Here is a 21,651-nt window from a genome sequence, read left to right on the forward strand (position 1 = left end):
TGAATTCCGGGGCCTGCACCTCCTTGCCCTCTGCACCCTCCGCCTTCTGTGCACCCGTTTGGGAGACTGCTCACCCACCTCCTGGCCCTCAGCGGCAGCCCCCTGCCCTCCTTCCTGAGGGACTGGGATTGGCTGCTCCTGCAGTGTTCTCCCCACACTCTCCACCTCCTGAGCTGCCTCCTCCTCCTCTTCATCCACCACCATAACGGCCAGATCCAAATCGCTCAGTTCAAGGTCCATCTGCACAGTGGGGTTTGGAAAGAGTAAAGAATGACAGATTAATGTCATTGGCTGCATCGACCCACCATCACCCCAATCCCTCACTTGGGCCGCTATCTCCAATTGTGGGAGCTGACAACACCACACAATCCATGGTGCCGATTAGGTTGTGTGAAATTCCCATCATGACAAATGTTGACACAGATTATACAGGTGGGTGTGCAGCCGTGGGCAATGCACACCCTTGATCCATTGCCATCTGTGCAACTGCAGCATCCGATCCAGGCAGGTGTTGCTGGTCCGTGTCCCGGGGTAGGGACAGACGGCAAATCAGCACCAGGTGGGTGTCCAGTGACAGCAGATTTCTTGCAGTCCATGTCTGAACCTCAGCACCCCGGGCTGGAGCACCAGCTGCTTGTTCTGGTTAGGCCTCAGTCAGCACATGGTGCAGCCCTCCACACTCCACACTCCCACACTCCACACTCCACACTCCACACTCCCACACTCCACACTCCCACACTCCCACACTCCACACTCCCACACTCCACACTCCCACACTCCACACTCCCACACTCCACACTCCCACACTCCCACACTCCACACTCCCACACTCCCACACTCCACACTCCCACACTCCACACTCCCACACTCCACACCCCCCGACCTTTTCCCCCGGATCCCCCCTAGCCTTTGCCTCAGCAACAACACTTTTCTGATGACATTACTGTAAAATGCTGGAGGAGATTTTATTGAGTGAAAGGTACTGTATAAAGAGCAAGTTATTGCTGTTGTTGTTGATTCAACCAATGAGTTAATAATAAAAACTGAACATGTTTCTCCACCCAAGGCTGTGGTCAATGAGAGTTCTAACTTTAGATTTACTCAGAGTGAAGTTCTTACCCACGTGTAACAGATTGCACTCAGAGTTCTGGATTTTGCAAATGGTTCCAATGTTTGATCATTTTTTTATTGAGTATAGAATTCTGTGAGTGACGGCTCCATCCTAAATAAGCACCAATTTACAGCAATATTCCATTAACTTCCCAAATTTTTTGATGGTTGATGAGAAAGTCAAAGAGAGAGATTGGCATTGGAAATAAATGTGGGTTCACGTTTGCTGCAACTTGCAATGCTCATGGTTTGAAACTGCAAGAGAAATGTGTTGCTGTCCTCAGGATGGTGTGAGATAGAAATCCTGTGAGTGTACAGTAGATGTTAGATACCAAATACAGAGCTGTGTTTGCAGCAGTGAGAAGATCAGCATTGATACAGAATTTTTTTTAAGACTTGATTCCAATCCAATCCAATCAAATCAAACCCAATTCAGAGTCCCAACAAGTTGGGACATTCCCGATCCAAGCTGACAAGACAGGGCTCTCACCTCCTGTCTTGGGCTTGATCTACATGATCCAAGCTGATTGGATTAGGTATAGCTCCTCCTCCAAGGCTTGATCTTCTTTGCATCTTAACCAAAAGACCAAGATGCCGCTTTAAAAAATTGCTTCAAATGAAGTAATTGACACAGCATTTGTTACAGGCAAACAGCATGGGGGTCGCGACATTTCTTGAACATCAGATAATTAGGGTGAAGGAGGAATGACCAGGGATCAAAACAGTTACACCATGGTGTGGACAAGTTATTACAGTAAAAAGTCTGACAACACCAGGTTTTAATCCAACTGATTTATTTGATAGTAAACGCACAAGCTTTCGGGGTTAGTCCCTTCATTCACCTGACGAAGGGACTAACCCCGAAAGCTTGTGCGTTTACTATCAAATAAATCGGTTGGATTAAAACCTGGTGTTGTCAGACTTTTTACTGTGTTTACGCCAGTCCAACGCCGGCATACCCACATCATGTGGACAAGTTATCCCAGAGAGAGAGAGACATCAGGGAGTGAGTATCAGAAATCCAAGGGGCAATTCTCCGAAAAGTGCTGAATTGGTGGGAAAACTTCTAGATCACGACTGTTTATCCAGTGTAACTTCTCACTTAAATCTCTGCACTCTGCAATGCTGAGGTCAGAATTGGGAATCTTATTAAATACCTGGGGGCGGGGCCTATTTGCTCCGGAGTCTGACAGCTCTGGGACATTGAGCGTGTGCAGTGGCCCTGATCTGTCAGTCTCCCCATTTGCTGTCCAGCCCAATGCCTGGCCTGCCCGGGACCCTGGCAGTTTTGCCCCTCCAACACCTGGCACCCACGACAATTCCCAGGCCAGCCCTGACACCTCCCACCCTGGAGCGCCCTGATATCCAGCACATTCCCCCCAGTAGAGGCGATCCCCCCACTCCCCTCACCCCCGGCAGAACCTCCCCTTCTGCTGACCCCTCCCCGGAGTCAGACCCCCCCGGGAGGGAGGCAGGCGCCCCACTCCTGGAAGACCCACCCATCCTGCCCCGATTGCTGACGTCCCTCCCTCCAGCACAGATTGATTGCCATGCAGAGTGGCAGTAGGACCCCCGCCCTCTACCGATTGCCCCTAACCCCGCCCACAATAAGCCCCGCTCCATTGGCACTGCCCAATGCCTTGTGGGCTGTGTCAAACTGACCCTGGGTATGGGCACTTTGATGCTTGGGCAATGCTGGGGTCACAGTTTGGCACTGCCAGGGTGCCCATGCCGAGCGGGCATGAACCCCCTGCGGGGCCCCAGTAATCCCCCCTTTCATTACGGCGGGGTCTCCCGCTCGATCCCCAAACCTGGGGAGTTATTCTAAACCCTGCCAAATGAACTGCTCCTGGTGGGATGGGAGATTCAATCGGGCCCGGGAAGTTCCCGATAATCCCATGCAAAACATATTCAAAAAAGATTCAAATCACTTACCCGTCTCCCCGTCGGTTTCCAGTGTGGCCTGGACTCCGACTGTTCTCCGGCTCTGGGAGAAGCACATGTGTTCCCGGCACTTGCGCAAATCCCTGAAAAATGCCGATGACACGCATCTCCCAGCACAATCCACTGGAAAATTTGTGAGTCATGATGGAGAATCACACCCCCACTTCCCTCTAGAAACTACAGAATAGAAGGGGTTGATTCAGCTCATTGTTCCGGATCTGGCTCATTCAACAATAGTCAAACTCAGTCCCAAATCCTCAATTTTCACAAGTGGGAGGGACCACCCCTGATTCATGACCCTCCTCCCCCTGTCGATTGTACCCACCATCTCTCTGGTGCTAGCACTGACTGACCCTGGCGAATCCACCCCATTCAGCTCCTGCTTGGATCTTCATCATTAGCTCGCTCCGAGACTGACTGCAGTCCCTGCAGCGACCACATCCCCTGGTGGCGCTGCTGTGACTGAAGAGCTGCCAACCCCCTGATTGGCCAGCAGGTCTCCTGTCCCTGCTGTAACAGTGCTGTAGTGGGCTGGAGAAGAACTGCTCACAGAGGCCAAGTCCAGGAACAGCCATGGCCTTGCCAGCCTCAGTGTAAAATCACTGAGAGATCAGAGTGGGCGGGAACCCAGAAATAATCCTGTCTCTGCAATTTTACTCACTCTCCCCACCTGAACACCTGATGAGGGGTGAGGGGGGGGTGGGGGGCGCGCTGGCAGGGTGGTGTGGAATGTGAAACTCAGACCCATGTCTTTATATCAGTTTCCATGCTGCATCTATCAGTGAGGTATTGACACAATCTCTGGGGAAACTGGGGAATTAGGGCCACAACTTGTACATTTCTGAATTTAATTCCACGCGCACCCTCTTTACCGACTCATTTACTCCATAATAGCAGTGAATGTTTGTTAGCATTCGCCGTTCCTCTCATTGGAAAATCCAAGTCAATAATTCAATCCAGGAGAGAGTGAAACCCCAGAGTTTATAATTGTTCACATTCTGGGCCAGGGAGACTGATGTTCCGAGACTGAACATTCTGTGCAATGTTTAGCTAATAATTAATTGGCAAATGTCACAATTTCATTCAAGTCAGGGTGGCACAGTAGCACAGTGGTTAGCATTGCTGCTTCACAGCTCCTGGCTTTGATTCCCAGCTTGGGTCACTGTCTGTGTGGAGTTTGCACATTCTCCCCGTGTCTGTGTGGGTTTCCTCCAGGTACTCTGCTTTCCTCCCACAGTCCAAAGATGTGCGGGTTAGGTTGATTGGCCATGCTAAGAAATTGCCCCTTATTGTCCAGGGATGCGTCGGTTAGAGGGGATTAGTGAGTATAATATGTTGGGATATGGGAGTCGGACCTGGGTAGGATTGTGTTTGGTGCAGACTCAATGGGCTGAAGGGCCTCTTTCTGCACTGTAGGGTTCTATGATCTATTTAGAAAGATCCACCATTTTCTCAAAGCTAATGGAGGAGACAAAACAAGCAGCCGGTAACTTGTAATTAGTTTGACATCTCTTCATTGTCTCAGTTCATTGGCCAGTTTACACACTGTGGTATTTTCAGCAAATTCTGGGCCTTTCTGTTTTTAGCAATAGTGCAGGAAGTGTCAGGGAGAATCACTCCTCCCATGATGTCAACAACCACATTGAGTGACATTGTCAAAACCGGACAGTAACTGTCCACAGGTCACCAAAGGGTCAGATGTAGAGCTGTGCCTGCTGGAACAAGGAGATCAGCTGCTAAAAGGGATCTTTCGAGCTGGCACACCCAGTGATAGCAATGGCCAGCTGGGACCTCTGTTCTGGAGCTTTCTGAAGGGTGGAATTTCCTGAGGCCTGGCTTGCTGCTTTCATCAATCTTATTTCAATTCCGTATCAGAGTTTATTGGATCCGCCTTTCAACATCGCAACAAAGAGCTGGATAACGGACGATAAATACTGATTGAAACATTGCCAAGATAACAATGTGGATTCTGATTCTTTTAATCTTTTCTCTGCCTGGTAAGTAAGGGACAAACTGGATCCTGAGATGATGAGTGTTAGATTAATCCTAGTGCATGGTTTATCCCACAGAAATATTTAAACACTTGGAGACATGTAAAGCGACAAAAATTCAGCAAAAATAAATTAAAGATATTTTTGTGATATTTGTCGCTATTTTATTGATAGTATTGTACCACAGAAATATTTACCCAGCAAATAGTAAATGGCATTATTGATTACGAATGTAAATTAACCTATTCATTTTTGTTAAAAAGCTGTGTGATTAATATAATTAAAATGCAGAAGTGACACATTTTAGTCCAGTAAAAGTTAACTTGTTCATGTAGTTTCATGCTCACTATATCCTGGAGACTGGAGGGTTTGATTCACTCAGTTTGTTGGAGTGCAATGCAGAATGATTCCAATGGCAGGGTTTCAATCCTCAGACCGGCTGTGGTAGTTTATGGAAATCTGCCTCCTCATCTTTCCCCGTTCCTGTGGATTGGTGCCCCCACCCCGCCCCCCCAACACTATATCTAACCAATTGTCTCTCCCTCATATTGAGAGATGCCTGTGATCCATTGCAGATTATTGCTCATTGAATTGACTCTGAAGACGGCAGAGTTAACAACCACTCAAGGAGGACAGTTCTCAAGTTTGCAATTGTTTCTACTGACATCATTAGACCTGATGAAATGTAGTTTTATGATGCTTTGTTGGTGACTTTGTTTCATAGAATCCCTACAGTGTACAAGTAGGCCATTTGGCCCATCGGGTTTGCACCAGCTCTCTGACAGAGCGTGCTAACCAGATCCTACCCCCATAACCCCACGTATTTACCACATTAATTTTCTTAACCTGTACATCTTGGTACACCAAGGGCCAATTTACCCTGCTAACCTCCGTTATTCTATGGGGCAAGTAAGCATGGGCAATCAACCACAGACACACATCTTGGAGTGTGGGGGGAAAGCGGAGCATCCGGAGGAAGCCCATGCAGACACAAGGAAGACATGCAAACTCCACACAGACAGTCAGCCGAGGCCAATATTGATCCCAGGTCCTTGGTGCAGTGAGGTAGCAGTGATCACCACTTCACCACCGTGCCATCCAATCACTTGTCCGTAGTTGGTCTAGTTTGACCTTCCAAGATGTAGTCATTTTATTTTCATTCCTTGACATTTAACAAAGAAAATCTAAATTTTCACATCAGCCCCATACTAAACTGATGTTATTATGCTGTCTGCAATGGAATTTTTGATTCATTCTGCCACCTCTCCTCTTCAAGATGAACATTAGAAATCGGAGTAGGTGTTGGCCATTTGTCCCTTTGAGCCGGTTCCATCATTCAGCAACATCCTGACTGATCTCCATTCTCAATTCTTATTTCCTGCACTATCCCCATATCCCTCGATTATGTTGGTGCCAAAAAATTGTATAAATCTCTGTGTTTAATATCCTTCAAGATTGAACATCTAAAGCTCTCTGGGGCAGAGAAATCCAAAGATTCACAACACCGTGAGTGAATAAAAATCTCCCCATCACATCCTTCGTGTCTGTCACTTTATTCTGAGACTGTGATCCTGTGTTGAAGAATGCCCAGGGCTGGTAGGGTGGTACATATATGCTCAGAGGCGAGCTGGACACAAGGCCTCTTTCTGTGCCCCAGCGCCATGGTTAATAAAATAATTTAAACAACCAAATCATCACTCCGGCCCTGACAACTCACCAGAGTTGTCTCAAAGAGTGAGTAACTTTCCCCTCCCGAAGACTAACTTCCCTCTCCTGAAGGTGCACCCTGGCTGTCAATAAGAATCCACCAAGTTCAGGCCTTCTCTTAACTATTCTAATCTGTACATTCCGGATTCCACACTCCTGATTATACAAAATCTCACTTCAGTCGAGGCAGATGATGAATTTAATGACAATCCACCTCCACAAATCGCGTATGTGTGAATGCCAGCCCAATTCCAGTCCCACTCCCAATCTCAGGCTTTGAAATCCCAACCATTCCTGGGATTTTCTCATAAGAACATAAGAACATAAGAAATAGGAGCAGGAGTAGGCCACCTAGCCCTTCGAGCCTGCCCCGCCATTCAATAAGATCATGGCTGATCTGTCGTGGCTCAGTTCCACATTCCCGCCCTCTCCCCATAACCCTTAATCCCCTCGCTTATCAAAAACCCATCAACCCGTGTCTTAAAAATATTTAGCGAGGCAGCCTCCACCACTTCAACGGGCAGAGAATTCCAGAGATTCACCACCCTTTGAGTGAAGAAGTTCCTCCTCAACTCCGTTCTAAACCGCGCCCCCCTTTATCTTGTGGCTGTGCCCTCTAGTCCTACTGTCTTTTCTGAGCGGGAAGAGTCTCTCCACCTCTATCCTATCCATCCCATTCATCATCTTATATGTCTCAATGAGATCTCCCCTCATTCTTCTAAACTCTAATGAGTACAAGCCTAGTTTATTCAGCCTCTCCTCATAGCTCAACCCCCTCAACTCCAGTATCAGCCTAGTAAACCTCCTCTGCACTCCCTCCAAGGCCAAAGACAGGGACCCTCCAGACCTGGGTGTCAGATTAACCTTTCACCTGAAAGTCATCACCGAGCTCTGTGAACATGACTGGGGGAGGAAAATCTGAGCCAACTTGTCCCTCGGTATTACACTGGAATGTTCTTGTAGATTTTATACTCCAGTCTCTGGAGTGGGACCTGACCCTGCAATCCACCCATTCAGAGGCGCCAGTGCAAAGCTTGAGTGACAAGGTGACACAGTAACAATGGCCACTGTACATTAACAAGAAATCATTGGCAGTGAAGTACTTTGGCACTGACAGCACAGCTCTATATTCATGTTTTCATTCAGCACAAACTAGAAAGAGAATGATGAATACAGATATTGGAGAGTTTCCTCTGTACACAGTGGTAAATCTTATTAACATGTTTCTGTCTGCATTAAGCAGTTATTTACTTGGTCAATTGCTGAAATGTTGTCTCCTCAGTTTCAGGTGCATTGTGGGCAGAAAAGAGAGTCACAGGAATTGTGGGAAGAGCGATCACAATAAATTGCAATTATACTGAACAATACAAACAAAACGTGAAATATTGGTGTGAGGGTTGGACTGACCAGTGCTCATATTTAGTGAGAACGGATGATCCAGATGGACGGGAAGGGAGAATGTCGATCACAGATTACAAGGCACAAGGAATATTTGCTGTTACGATGGAGAATCTTCACTCCGGAGATGCTGGATGGTATCGCTGTGGAATTGTTACATCTGGCATCGATCCAAAGTTTACTGTGGAGCTGCAAATATCTCTCGGTACATTATTCTCAATGATTTTCTTTATTACTGAAATGTCTGATCCATGTTTTATTCACAAGGAAACATTGACAGCTCCGATATCCCGAGGCTCTGCAGCAATGCAGAGTCTGACAGCTAGAGGGCAGAGATCTGGAAATCCGACTCTTGTGACACAAACTCAATTTGTGGCCTGTCCAAAATTCTGATCAAAAACTTCAAACATTATCAAGCTAACAATTCCTTTAACTATGGGATATTGTGAAAGAAATTACCCGCGATGCTCAGAATATTTTCCTGTCTCTGAAATGTATTAAATATCACACTGTCAGATTTTTACAGTCTGGATCAATCTAATAGTCAGACATTAACAAAGTGAAGTGAGCAGCCAGTTGGTAGTAATTGTACCTTGTTGGTTTAGCACTGAATGGTGGGGCTGTGGGGGTGGGTGGGGGAGCACAGAGGGGTTAAATGCACAGAAATTGACAATATGTTGGGAAGCCAGTCAAACTCCCAACATCCGTATGTATCCGCAATGTGTCAGTTTGTGCTTCTTTCAAATAAACCAATGAAAACTCAGGGTGAAGCTGACAGATTAAAAGTTAACAAATTGGCAAATTTAACAATTAAATAATCCAAAATGGCGGAAGCCCCTGAAAGGGATCAAAGAACAAAGAACAGTACAGCACAAGAACAGGCCCTTCGGCCCTCCAAGCCTGCACCAATCACATTTACCTATCTAGACCAATCGTTTGTATCCCTCTCCTCCCTGTTTGTTCATATGTCTGTCACGATAAGTCTTAAATGTGACTAATGTAACTGCCTCAACCACCTCACTTGGCAGAGGGACCTGGGGGTCCTTGTGCATGAGTCGCAAAAACCCAGCCTGCAGGTGCAGCAGGTGGTCAGGAAGGCAAATGGGATGCTGGCCTTCATAGCGAGGGGGATTGAATATAAAAGTAGGGAGGTCTTGCTGCAACTGTACAGGGCACTGGTGAGGCCGCAGCTGGAGTGCTGTGTGCAGTTTTGGTTGCCGCACTTGCACAAGGATATTTTGGCCTTGGAGGGAGTGCAGAGGAGGTTTACTAGGCTGATACCGGAGTTGAGGGGGTTGAACTATGAAGAGAGGCTGAATAGACTGGGCTTGTACTTGTTGGAGTTTAGAAGGATGAGGGGGGATCTTATTGAGACATACAAGATGATGAAGGGGATGGATAGGGTAGAGGTGGAGAGGTTCTTCCCGCTCAGAAAGGATAGCAGGACTAGGGGGCACAGCCTCAAGATAAGGAGGGGGCAGTTTAGAACAGAGTTGAGGAGGAACTTCTTCACTCAAACGGTGGTGAATCTCTGGAATTCTCTGCCCGTTGAAGTGGTGGAGGCTGCCTCGCTAAATATATTTAAGACGCGGTTAGATAGGTTTTTGGTAGGCAAGGGGATTAAGGGTTATGTGGAGAAAGCGGGAAAGTGGAACTGAGCCACTTCAGATCAGCCATGATCTTATTGAATGGCGGGGCAGGCTCGAGGGGCTAGATGGCCTACTCCTGCTCCTATTTCTTATGTTCTTATGTTCAATGCGTTCTAGATCCCCACCACAGCCTGTGTAAAAAAAGTTCCCCTGTACATTTCTACTGAACCTCTCCCCCCTTATCTTGAAATTGTAATTGTCATTTCTGCCCTGGAAAAAGCTTCCAACTGTTCACTCTATCTGTAACTTTCATAATTTTATAAATTTCTATCAGGTTGTCCCTCAGCCTCCGTCTTTCCAGGGAGAATAATCCCAGTTCATTCAAACTCTCCTCATAGTTAATACCCTCCATACCAGGTAACACCCTGGTAAACCTTTTCTGCAATCTCTCCAAAGCCTCCACATCTTTCTGGTTGTGTGGTGACCTGAATTGGACACCATATTCCAAATGTTCCACATGATCATAAAAATCTCCGAGGGAACTTTAAATGTGTCAATCAGTGTGTGATCAAATCCCCGCAGTGAAAGATGAGTTATCAGTTTCAGTCTATTAATCGCTCAGTGAGTGCAATTAGTGGAGTCTACCTGTGCCTGCTCGGGTTACTGAGCAAGGGCAGAAGACAGAGGCAATGCGGGAGGCTGAAGAAGTGACTGGGAAAGATGCCAAGAAGCATTGGAACCTCACTGCTTATTTCTAACTGGATTGTGTGAAAGGTTTAATATCAGTATTTACAGGGTGTTGACTTTCACAACAGTGGTGGGAATGTGTATTTCTGGGTGACATTTTGGTGATTGTATCTATCAGATCAGCATGGGTGGTTCTCAGACTGTTTTATTTAGGGTCACAGATGAGGACCCAGGTGACCAATAGCATCAATAGCAGCAACTGCCTCCTCCACACAGACCCTGAGCTCCACAAGACAAAGGAATGAACAGAGACAAGCAGCTCGCTGACGGGCAATCCCACAACACAGAGAGTACACGTTTCCTGATCAGCTTCCTTGATGTGTTGGAATTCCAGTGTCTGAAGAGGCTCATTTGACATCATAAGGGACGGACCAGAAAAAATCTTCGACACAGAGTGATTCACTTTGAAATGTGGTCAGCGGGTCCAAATCCCACTGGAGAGTCCGGCAGCGTAGTGCTGAGTGGTCCACTGCACACACACCAATCTGTCACTGCAGAGATTGGCGCATGCGCACTGGCCCCCTCACCGTCGGCTTCCCAATCACTGACCATCCTGACTCCCCACCACATCTGACCACTGGTCTACCAGAGCTCTCCTGGGCCAGCCCCGATCTCCCATCAGCCAGATGGCCAGTCCTGACCTCTCCCCAACCAGATGGCCAGCCCCGATAGCCCTCCTCTCTCCCTCTCCCACTGATCCCCGTGCACAGTGTCAGTGAAAACCCCCAACTCACTGAACCCCCAATAGGTCCCAACCCCCAATATGCCACACCCCCTCCCCCTCCCAGCATCACCCACATTGGCACTGCCTGGCGGTAGTTTTCAGTATATTTTTTTCATTCATTTGGGGACATGGGCATCGCTGGCTGGGTGGTATTTATTGACAATCCTGAGAGATTTGCGAGACCATTTCCGAGGACAGTTAAGAATTCAGGCCAGACCAGGAAAGTTTGGTAGATTTCCTTCCCTAACAGACATTAGTGAACCAGATGAGTTTTTCCAACAACCAACAATGGTTTCATGGTCATCAATAGATTCCTAATTCCAGATTTTCTTTATTGAAATCAAATTCCACCCACCACCTGCTGTGGCTGGATACGAACCCAGTCCCCAGAACATTAACTGAGATTCCGGATTAATAGGATAGCGATAACACTATTAGGCCATCATCTCCCCATGGGTATATGCATATCTTTGGTTGTGGGAGGAAACTGAAGCACCCAGAGGAAAACCACACAGAAACAGGCAGAACATGCAAACTCCACACTGACCACACAGCCAATGCTGGAGTTGAATCCGGGTCCCTGGCGCCGTGAGGCTGCAGTGCTAATCATTGTGCCACTGTGCCACACTGGGTCCAATCTAATCCCACCATCTAGTTCTTGATCCAGAGCCCTGTAGGTTACAGCATCTCAAGTTTAATCCATTTCGTTTAATGTGATCAGGTTATCTGCCTCTCCCACCCTCTGACACTCTTCCAGGCAGTGAGTTCCGGAGTCTCAACATCCCCGAGTGAAATAACCCATTGCTCCAAATCTCCTCTAATCCATTCACTAATTAATTTAAATTTTTGTTTCCTGCTTCATGGTCTGATCTGGAGAGCTGCTATGTTCTGATATAATAGTAGACATTGTAGTTCAGGCTGCTTGGAGGATGGAGAGATATGGAGAGCGAGATGTGTTGGTGAGATTGTAACATGACTGACCCTGAATGAGAGGTTGATGAGCTGAAATTCACAGAGTGTTTGATTTTTAGATGTACACTCAGTTTCTGAATGTTTGTTTCTTCCCCACAGAACCCGTGTCTGTTCCTGAACTTAAATTTCTATCACCACCAAATGCCTCATGTTCTGGGGGCTCAGTGTCCATCTCCTGTGAGTCTGTCCAGGGATCACTTCCCATTCAGTACACATGGTATGAAAAGACCCCGTCTGAAGATTCAAAGATCTCTGACACCAATAAACTGGATCTACGTTGTCAACGCTTCACACAGCAACATCATCAATATTACTGCACAGCCTCAAATAACCAGGGAGAAAAATCCAGTGAAATGGTTACAGTGTCAGTGATCCACATTTCAGAGAAAGACTGCAGTTATTTAACACAAATCAGCAACATTGGTAAATATCACTTTAAGCTTCAACAACTACAACTATTTTTTAAGTTAATATGAGTTGCTCACTGGTGAAATTCCACCATTGGTCTAAGCAATTGGAATAAAAATAGAATTGAGTTTATTTTGCACTTTTCAAACTTCGGGACAGTTTTAAATTCCGTTCTGGTCAATGCTGGAACTGATTCAGGGCCATTGTTGTGACGTAGGAAGCTCAGTGACAAGTTATAAGCAATCAGCTCCCTCAAAGAGCAATGTGATCATGAGCTGACAATCTGCTGTCTGACAATTGCTGTTTGAGAGAAAAACTTTCCCCAGGACTGGGGAGAATTCCTCGGACATTCTTTGGGATTTTGTTCCCCTTGTAAACTGGTGGGGTCCTGGTGTCCATGGGGTGGGACCTGATGTTTGTAGGCAATGGGGGAGGGGGAGGTTGTGTATGCATTGGGGTGGAGTCTGTGAATGGGGGGGTTGGGCATCATTGCTGAGAGGGTGAGAGTGGGAATGCCACAATGCTGGCGCAGATAGGCTGGTGCAGGGTCACCCTAATGATTGCATGGTGTAGGAGAAGAACACTGATCTTTGAATGGTGGGATGTTGAGGGGAGACTGACCCTCTACGTGAGGGATATCCTCCTTGTCCACTGAGGTCCCTGATGTCTGTGAGAGGTGGAGTGGGGGGGGGCAACTTTAAAGATGTTGCCCAATCTATGGAGACAACCCTGCCAGCTCAATCAGGCCCCACCCTGACAAAATGGCAGCACAAACCATGCCACCTGATTTTTTTGACAATGTCAAGAGATCTGGTGGGCAAAGCTTTCTGGAGAGAAGCTCATCAGATTTCAGATCAAACCTGGCAATTCCAGCCATTACATTCAGACAAGAAGATATTCAATTGCATTAGAAGGTGTATTGGAGAGATTTCCCTGAACACAGTGGTAAATCCTATTGAAATATATCTGTTTGTATTGAACAATTATTTTTGGATCAGTTTTTGATCTGTTGTCTTTTCAGCTCCAAGTGCATTGTGGGCAAAAAATAAGGTAACAGGAGTTTTGGGAAGAGCGATCACTATCGATTGTCACTATGACAAATTGTCCCAGTCACATGTGAAATATTGGAGTCGTCAGTGCTCTGTTTTGGTAAAATCAGACGATCCAGATGGACGGCGAGGGAGAATGTCGATCATAGATAACAAGACACAAGGATTATTTGTTGTTACTATGGAGGATCTTCGCTCAGGAGATGCAGGATGGTACAGCTGTGGTATTGATAAGCCCGGCCTCCTTTCGATATTTCCTATGAAGCTACAAATATCTGATGGTAAATTGTTGTCAGTGATTATCTTTATTACTCTCAACTGAAATGACCGATCAGTGCTTTATCTGGGAGGAGACATTGACAGCTCCGATATCCCAAGGCTCATGATGTGGGTATGCCGGCGTTGGACTGGCGTAAACACAGTAAAAAGTCTGACAACACCAGATTTTACGCATTCTAATCAGTAATCTCTAAACTGTCTGTGCTTTATATGCTCTGTCTGAGGCCAGAACTCTCCATTCACCTGACGAAGAGGGAAACCTCGAAAGCTTGTGAGTATTATCAAATTAATCGGTTGGACTAAAACCTGGTGTTGTCAGACTTTTTACTGTCTCCCAAGGCTCCACAGCAATGCAAAGTCTGGCAGCTAGAGGGCAGTTAGAACAATGATTACGTTGGAGGAATTGTAATTCAGAGGCTTCAAGCAATGATCTAGAGAGATGGAGTCAGATTTACATAAGAACATAAGAACATAAGAAATAGGAGCAGGAGTAGGCCATCTAGCCCTTCGAGCCTGCCCCGCCATTCAATAAGATCATGGCTGATCTGTTGTGGCTCAGTTCCACTTTCCCGCCCTCTCCCCATAACCCTTAATCCCCTCTCTTATCAAGAACCCATCAACCCGCTTCTTAAAAATATTTAGCGAGGCAGCCTCCACCACTTCAACGGGCAGAGAATTCCAGAGATTCACCACCCTTTGAGTGAAGAAGTTCCTCCTCAACTCCGTTCTAAACCGCCCCCCTTTTATCTTGAGGCTGTGCCCTCTAGTCCTACTGTCTTTTTTGAGCGGGAAGAGTCTCTCCACCTCTATCCTATCCATCCCATTCATCATCTTATACGTCTCAATGAGATCTCCCCTCATTCTTCTAAACTCTAACGAGTACAAGCCTAGTTTATTCAGCCTCTCCTCATAGCTCAATCCCCTCAACTCCGGTATCAGCCTAGTAAACCTCCTCTGCACTCCCTCCAGGGCCAAAATATCCTTGCGCAGGTGCGGCGCCCAAAACTGCACACAGTACTCCAGCTGTGGCCTCACCAATGCCCTATACAGCTGCAGCAAGACCTCCCTACTTTTATATTCAATCCCCCTCGCTATGAAGGCCAGCATCCCATTCGCCTTCCTGACCACCTGCTGCACCTGCAAGCTGGGTTTTTGCGACTCATGCACAAGGACCCCGAGGTCCCTCTGCACCGTCACCTGCTGCAGTTTTTCGCCACGTAAGTAATAATCCTTCCTACCATTATTCCTACCAAAGTGGACCACCTCACACTTGCCAACATTAAATTCCATTTGCCATTTCCTGGCCCATTCGCCCAGCCTATCTAGATCCTTCTGCAGACTCTCCACACCCTCCGCACAATTTGCCTTTCCCCCAATCTTGGTGTCATCAGCAAATTTCGACACCCTGCACTCGGTTCCCTCCTCCAGATCATCTATGTAAATGGTAAATAGCTGAGGCCCCAGCACCGACCCCTGGGGCACCCCACTAGTCACCAACCGCCAATCCGAATAGCACCCATTGACCCCCACTCTCTGCCTCCTATTTGACAACCAATCCTCTATCCACGCTAACACCCTACCCCCAACTCCATGTCCCCTGACCTTCTGCAATAACCTCTTGTGAGGTACCTTGTCAAACGCCTTCTGAAAATCCAGAAAGACCACATCCACCGGCTCTCCTCTATCCACTGCCCTAGACACATCCTCATAGAACTCCAGTAAATTTGTCAGACACGACTTCCCTTTAATGAAACCGTGTTGCGTCCGCCCTATCAAGCAATTCCCTTCAAGATGCCTCGCAATTTCCTGCTTAATGACGGATTCTAACATTTTACCTACCACAGACGTTAAACTAACCGGCCTATAATTCCCCGCCTTTTGCCTGGCACCCTTCTTAAACAACGGCGTAACATTAGCCGTTTTCCAATCTTCCGGCACTTCCCCGGAATCCAGCGACGTCTGGAAAATAACCACCAAGGCATCCACTATCACCTCCGCCATTTCTTTCAGAACCCTCGGATGCATTCCATCCGGTCCTGGGGACTTGTCCACAATCAGCCCCTCCAGTCTGTCGAGCACCACCTCTCTAGTAACAGTAATGTCATTAAGACCCTCCATCTCTACCACCTTTCCATCGCTAACACCCGGCAAATTATTCACGTCCTCCTCCGTGAAGACAGAAACAAAAAAGTTATTCAAGACCTTAGCCATATCCCCATCCCCTACCACTAGCTCCCCTTTCTCATCCTCTAAAGGACCAATGTTCACTCTAGCCAGCCTCTTCCTTTTTATATATTTATAAAAACTCTTGCTATCCTTTTTTATATATTGCAACTTAGACCACGCTCCCCTGGTTAACAAGTTGGCAAAAACCCCACCCATGCTCCCGATGCCTGGACAATAGATCTTGATCACTTCCTGGATACTCACCAGATACTCACCAACAGCTCACTCCTTCTCCTGCAATAAATCCCTTCAGCTCATTAAACCTTCACACTCGGTTGAAGTCAGACTCCAGCTCTGAGTTCAAAAACAAAGGGACTCAATACAAAAGGAACCGTTCAAGCCAGTTTCCCCAATTAACTATTTCAGTTGTTGCCAACTGATTGCTTCTATCTCCCAAATCATGAACGTGCAAATTCCACAGTCACCCGAGGCCAGAATTGAACCTAGGTCTTTGGCGCTATGAGGTAGCAGTGCAACCATTGTGCCACTATGCTGCCCATAGAGCAGGCAGATTGGGGATTCAGTTCAACATCCCATCCGAAAGGCAGCGCCTCCAACAGTGCAGCACTTTCTCAGTACTGCGCAGGAGTGTCAGCTTTGATTTCTGAGTTCTAGAGCAGGGATTGACCGCAGAACCTTGTGGATGCTGACACAAGAGTGCTACCAACAGCTAACACCTGCAGAGAATCATTCGATCTATTCAAAATTACTTGAGGCTTTGATTCGATAAATTGGGACAAATTATTTCCAGTAGTAAGTGAGTAAATACTGGAGAGAAGACATTAAGATCATCACAACAAGGACAGCAGGAGAAATTTGGAGAATTTTATTGATGCAAATGATTATTAAGGTATGGATTGCATTAGAATGAGGACCATAATAGCTTTTACAACGGAAGCAAAAAAGGAGCAGATATTCAGGAGGATTTGGCAAAAAGACACAATGATGGGAGTGTCTCTGCAGCGGTTCAAGAGGCATCTCATGACCGTTGTCTCACGGGCAATTAGGGTTGGACAATAATTGCTGGCCTAAACAGTGACACCCACATCCCAAGATGAGGTGCTCCCTCAGCAAGGTTCTCCCTCAGGTCGAGATGCCTCTTGACAATGTAACTCTCTTGTTTAACGACAATGAAAATGAGACTGATCTGAATGTTATTTCCTTGTTTCAGTCGGACATGAAAATTCTCGTGAAGCTTTAACGGTATCACCAACACATTCCTCAACTCCAAACTCCAAACTTGCTGGAAGGTACGTTGTTTTTATTGTTAGTGTTGAAATGATATGGCTTCTGTGTGAGTGATTAAATCCTCTTTAACACCTTTGGCACAAGGATGGATATCATTTATTGTCCTGGGTCAGTCACAGAGCAGCAATCATTGTTGGATTGCCATTCCACTCAATGCTTTCCATCCTCAACTCAGCTCCACATTTCTTGTCTGATTTTCTGAGTCTGGACTCTCCAGAACTGTGGAGTGCTGCGCCCCTCGGAGAACTCCATTGCAACTCTGTAAGACCACAGGTGGGTAGGGTGCAAGCTGGATAGGGAGACAGGTGTATAGATGTGTTGGTAGTTGGAGGCAAGGGTGGTAGATGACTGAGAAAGCAGATGAGTGAGTTCGTAAGTCTGTGAGATTGATGGGGTTGCAGGTAGGTGAGGTGATAGATGGGGAGGGAAGCAGGTGGGTGAGGTAGTAGGTTGATGAGGTGGTAGATGAATAGTGTAGCCATTGTGTCAGGTTGGCAGGGGTAGCCTGGTTTGGAGGCTAATCAGATTTGGACATTGGGTAATCGAATGTTGGGTGCAAAGGATAGTCGCAGAGGATAATCGGATTGCCTCAGGTTGTGGCTTAGTCACAAGGTCAGATGGGATAGTCAGAGGTGTGGGGTGATAGTTGATATGTCAGGAGGTTCATCAGAAGATAGGGGGGAGGTCAGGAGGGTCAGTGTGATTATTCAGGGGTCAGTTCTGTGTCTACTCAAAAATTAAACTTGATTCTTTCAGTCTAATATTTCCTGGGTAATTATCCAGGTAAGCCCCAATAAATTGTTTGAAGCTCTTACCCAGAGCTGAAGATTTTCACAGAGGGGCCCAGGGAACAGCAGAATTGACCATTGGAAGTTCCAGTGTCCCAGGCAATTCCCATGGAGGTCATCATGTTGGGTCATCTGCAGGGTCCTGACACACATCTTGGGTCATATGTCCAGTCTCTGACAATCCGGGATACTGTGCATCATTTCTCAATAGCTCTCAGATCAGGAACCTTGGTGAGATTCTGTTAAGTTCGCTTCATAATGAAGGTATGAGTTTTAAAAAGGTTGATTTGATGTGACACCATTAGAGCGTGGGCTCAGGCTGCTGTGTTACTGTCAGTTTTATACTTGATGCAGTGCAGAGAACAGCTCTTCATTAAAACCTGTTTTGTGTTTGCAAACCAAGCCTTTTCTTTTTCTGTTAAAACCCACAACCCCAAACATAGTTGGGGCATAAAAGAAGAGCAGTTATTGTCATCTAATGTAAACACGAAAGTTACAATGATGATGAGGAGAAAATACCAATTAAACATCAAAATGATGAAAAAGCTGCTGGAAATACGCAACAGGTCACTTCTTATCTACAGAGAAAGCAGACAAGGAGAACCATGAAGAAATGGCTAATATTGATCTGGTCAAAGTTCACTGCTGTTTCTGAGATTTTGCTGTGTGCAAATTGGTTGCCACATTTCCCATATAACAACAGTGATGGGTGTTTAAAAGCACTTCCTAGATTGTAAAATTCTTTAGACCATCCAAAAAAAGTGCTATATAATTTCAAAATCCACTTCCTTAAACAAATGACCAAGGATCAATTATGGCAGGAAACAAAGGATGATTGTTGATGGCTGTTTCTGTGACTGGAAGGCTGGTTCCAATCCTCAGTGCTAGGTCCCCTTCTTTCTCTGGCACATATTAATGATTTCTGTGTAATGTAATGAAATTTACCAATGCTGTAGATAGCGAGGAGGATTGCTATTGACCGCAGTTAGATATGAATAGATTGTTCAGGTAGGCAAAAAAGTGGCAAATGGAATTCCACTAGAAAAGTGTGAGGTGATGCATTTGAGCAGGTCAAACAAAGCAATTGGTTAGACAATAAATGGGAGGATACTGGGGGATGTAGAGGAAGTGAAAATCCTTGGAGTGAATGTCCATAGGTCCTTGAAGGTAGCAGGACAGGTTGATAAGGCGGGTTAAGAAGGCACATGGAATCCTTTCATTTATTAGCCAAGGTATGGAATATAAGGTCAGAAAGATAATGCTGGAACTATATAAAATATTAGTTAGGCCATAACTTGAGTATTGTGTGCAGTTCTAGTCACCTCATGACAGAAAGGATTTATCAGACAAGAGATTCACAGGGATGTTGCCAGGACTGGAAAATTGCAACCAAGAAGAAAAATTTGGTCAGCCAGTGTTGTTCTCCTTAATTTAGAAGAGAATTGATTGAGATGTTTAGCATTGTAAGGGGCTCGGATCGAACAGATAGGAAGGACCAGTTTACTTTTGCAGAGAGACCGGTGACTAGGGAGCATAAATTTAAAGAGATTGGTTGAAAGGTTTGAGGAGAGATGAGGACAAGTGTTTCCATCCAGAGGGCTGCAGTTTTCTGAAAGGGCGGTAGAAGCAGAAACACTCAACTCATTTCAAAGATGTCTGGATAATCTGCAGGGCAATGGACAAAATGCTGGAGAGTGGGACTACCCTGGGGGGCGGTGGGAGGGGGGGGGCTGGTTTTTAGACACAACAGACATGATGGACCCAGTGGTCACTTTCTGTGCTGTAAACTTTCTATGATTGTAAAGTCCAACACTGCTCATTTCCTATTCTCTGTGTCACAGCCTGATTTACATTGTGCTCGGGGTGCTGGGGGCCATTCTTGTGGTGTTTGCTGTTTCTCTACTTTTGTACCGGAGGCGAATTGACAAGGGTGAGTTTCTGTTTCTCCAGAATCATTTTGTTAGATTTCAATAATTTTCTGAAGAATATAAAGAGAACCTAATTTGCTGCAATCAACAAACATCTCTGATTCTGGTATCCTGCACATTCTAAGATAGGTGTGTTAAACATGGAAGAATATTGAAGTTGTTACTGTTGTTCGGAAACAACAAATAATCCTGTGAACTCTGGAGCAAGTGAAACTCAACATGGGTTTAGAGTGATAGAGATCATAAGACCATCAGAAATAGGAACAGGAGTAGGCCATTCAGCCCATCTGCTCCACCATTCAATAGGATCATGTAGATTTGTTTATGACCAAGGGCGGGATTTTTTTGGCCGTGTATGCCCCAAGATTAGAAGTTCCCGTCCCAGGCCAACAGACCTTTTAAATGGTCCACCAAATTCTCTATCCCACCAGCTACGATTCACAATGTGGACAGGACGGGAAAATTTTGCACCAAGTCATTTCTTTGCTGAGCTGTGTGAGGGAAATCTTGCAGTGATCGTTCTGTATGAGAACCTAGTTCCCCAACTCCCAAAAGTCTATTGATGTCTGACTTGAATGTACTCATAGCTCGCTGCAACAGAGAATTCCAAAGATACAGAACCTTCTGTAACCTCATCCAATCTCAGCAAATGGGCCCACAGTGTGCTCTGGGACATCTAGATATAAGGCAGAGATAGATAGGTTCATGATTGGTGAAGGGATCATAGATTTTGGAGAAAAGGTGGGAGAATGGGGTTGAGAAACTAATCAGCTATGATTGAATGGTGGAGCAGACTCGATAGGATGAATGGACTAATTCTGCTCCTATATCATATGCTCTTACAATCTTATGGACTCTGTGTTCTAGATTCTCCAGTCAGAGGAAACATTTTCTCATATCTGCCGTATGAATTCAAATAAGATTTTTAAAAATTTTTCAACGAGGTCATCTCACATCCTGCTGAACAGCAGAGAATATCGGCTTGGTGTGGTCCCATTGCCCCCTTATTGTACAATCCTTCAGGGGCCATGTGACTGGACCGTAACCAATAGAGTGCAAGTGCACAAGCCTATCGGGAGCCTATTGGGAGTGAGAGCCTGCAGCCCCGGGGGATGGAGGCTATTGATGAATCCAGGACATTGTTAGGAGTAGATCTTCATCATTGTGTCATTAAACCCTTCATTGTATAGAGTTCATCTAATCAATAAATCCTTTAGTTTGTAACTTAACCATATTGAGTCATCTCAAGTTATTACACCTGGGCTACTCAGTCTGTCCTCAGAACACAATTTCCTTCTTGGGAATTAGCACAGTGGACTGAAGATGGGTATGTCCAATCTGGAGCCAAAAACTACAAACAGCACTCCAGGCGTAGCCTCACTTATTCCCCATTTGTAACTCGTCCGTAACAAAAGATAACAACCCATTTGCCTTTCTTTAAATGCAAAACAATGCGGGAGACATGCACCCTGCAGCTCATGCTCAGTTGAGACATTCTAATTATAACTACCATTCTGATTAAAGCCTTTTCAATGTTAACATT

The 21,651-nt window shown here is 46.0% G+C and overlaps 1 protein-coding gene across 1 annotated transcript in view; it reads left to right on the top strand.

The window, feature by feature from the left end:
• Nucleotides 1–21,651, top strand: part of LOC145357150 (titin-like) — a 182,327-nt gene that overhangs the window by 73,634 nt on the left and 87,042 nt on the right. The window contains exons 6-8 of the mRNA XM_080210307.1: nucleotides 8,035–8,355; nucleotides 12,282–12,605; nucleotides 13,612–13,920. Of these exons, the coding sequence (XP_080066433.1) occupies nucleotides 8,035–8,355; nucleotides 12,282–12,605; nucleotides 13,612–13,920 (954 nt within the window). The remainder of the gene's footprint in view (nucleotides 1–8,034; nucleotides 8,356–12,281; nucleotides 12,606–13,611; nucleotides 13,921–21,651) is intronic.

The sequence above is a fragment of the Carcharhinus amblyrhynchos genome, chromosome 22, assembly GCF_965287045.1.
Source record: "Carcharhinus amblyrhynchos chromosome 22, sCarAmb.v2.hapA, whole genome shotgun sequence".
NCBI lineage: Eukaryota > Metazoa > Chordata > Chondrichthyes > Carcharhiniformes > Carcharhinidae > Carcharhinus > Carcharhinus amblyrhynchos.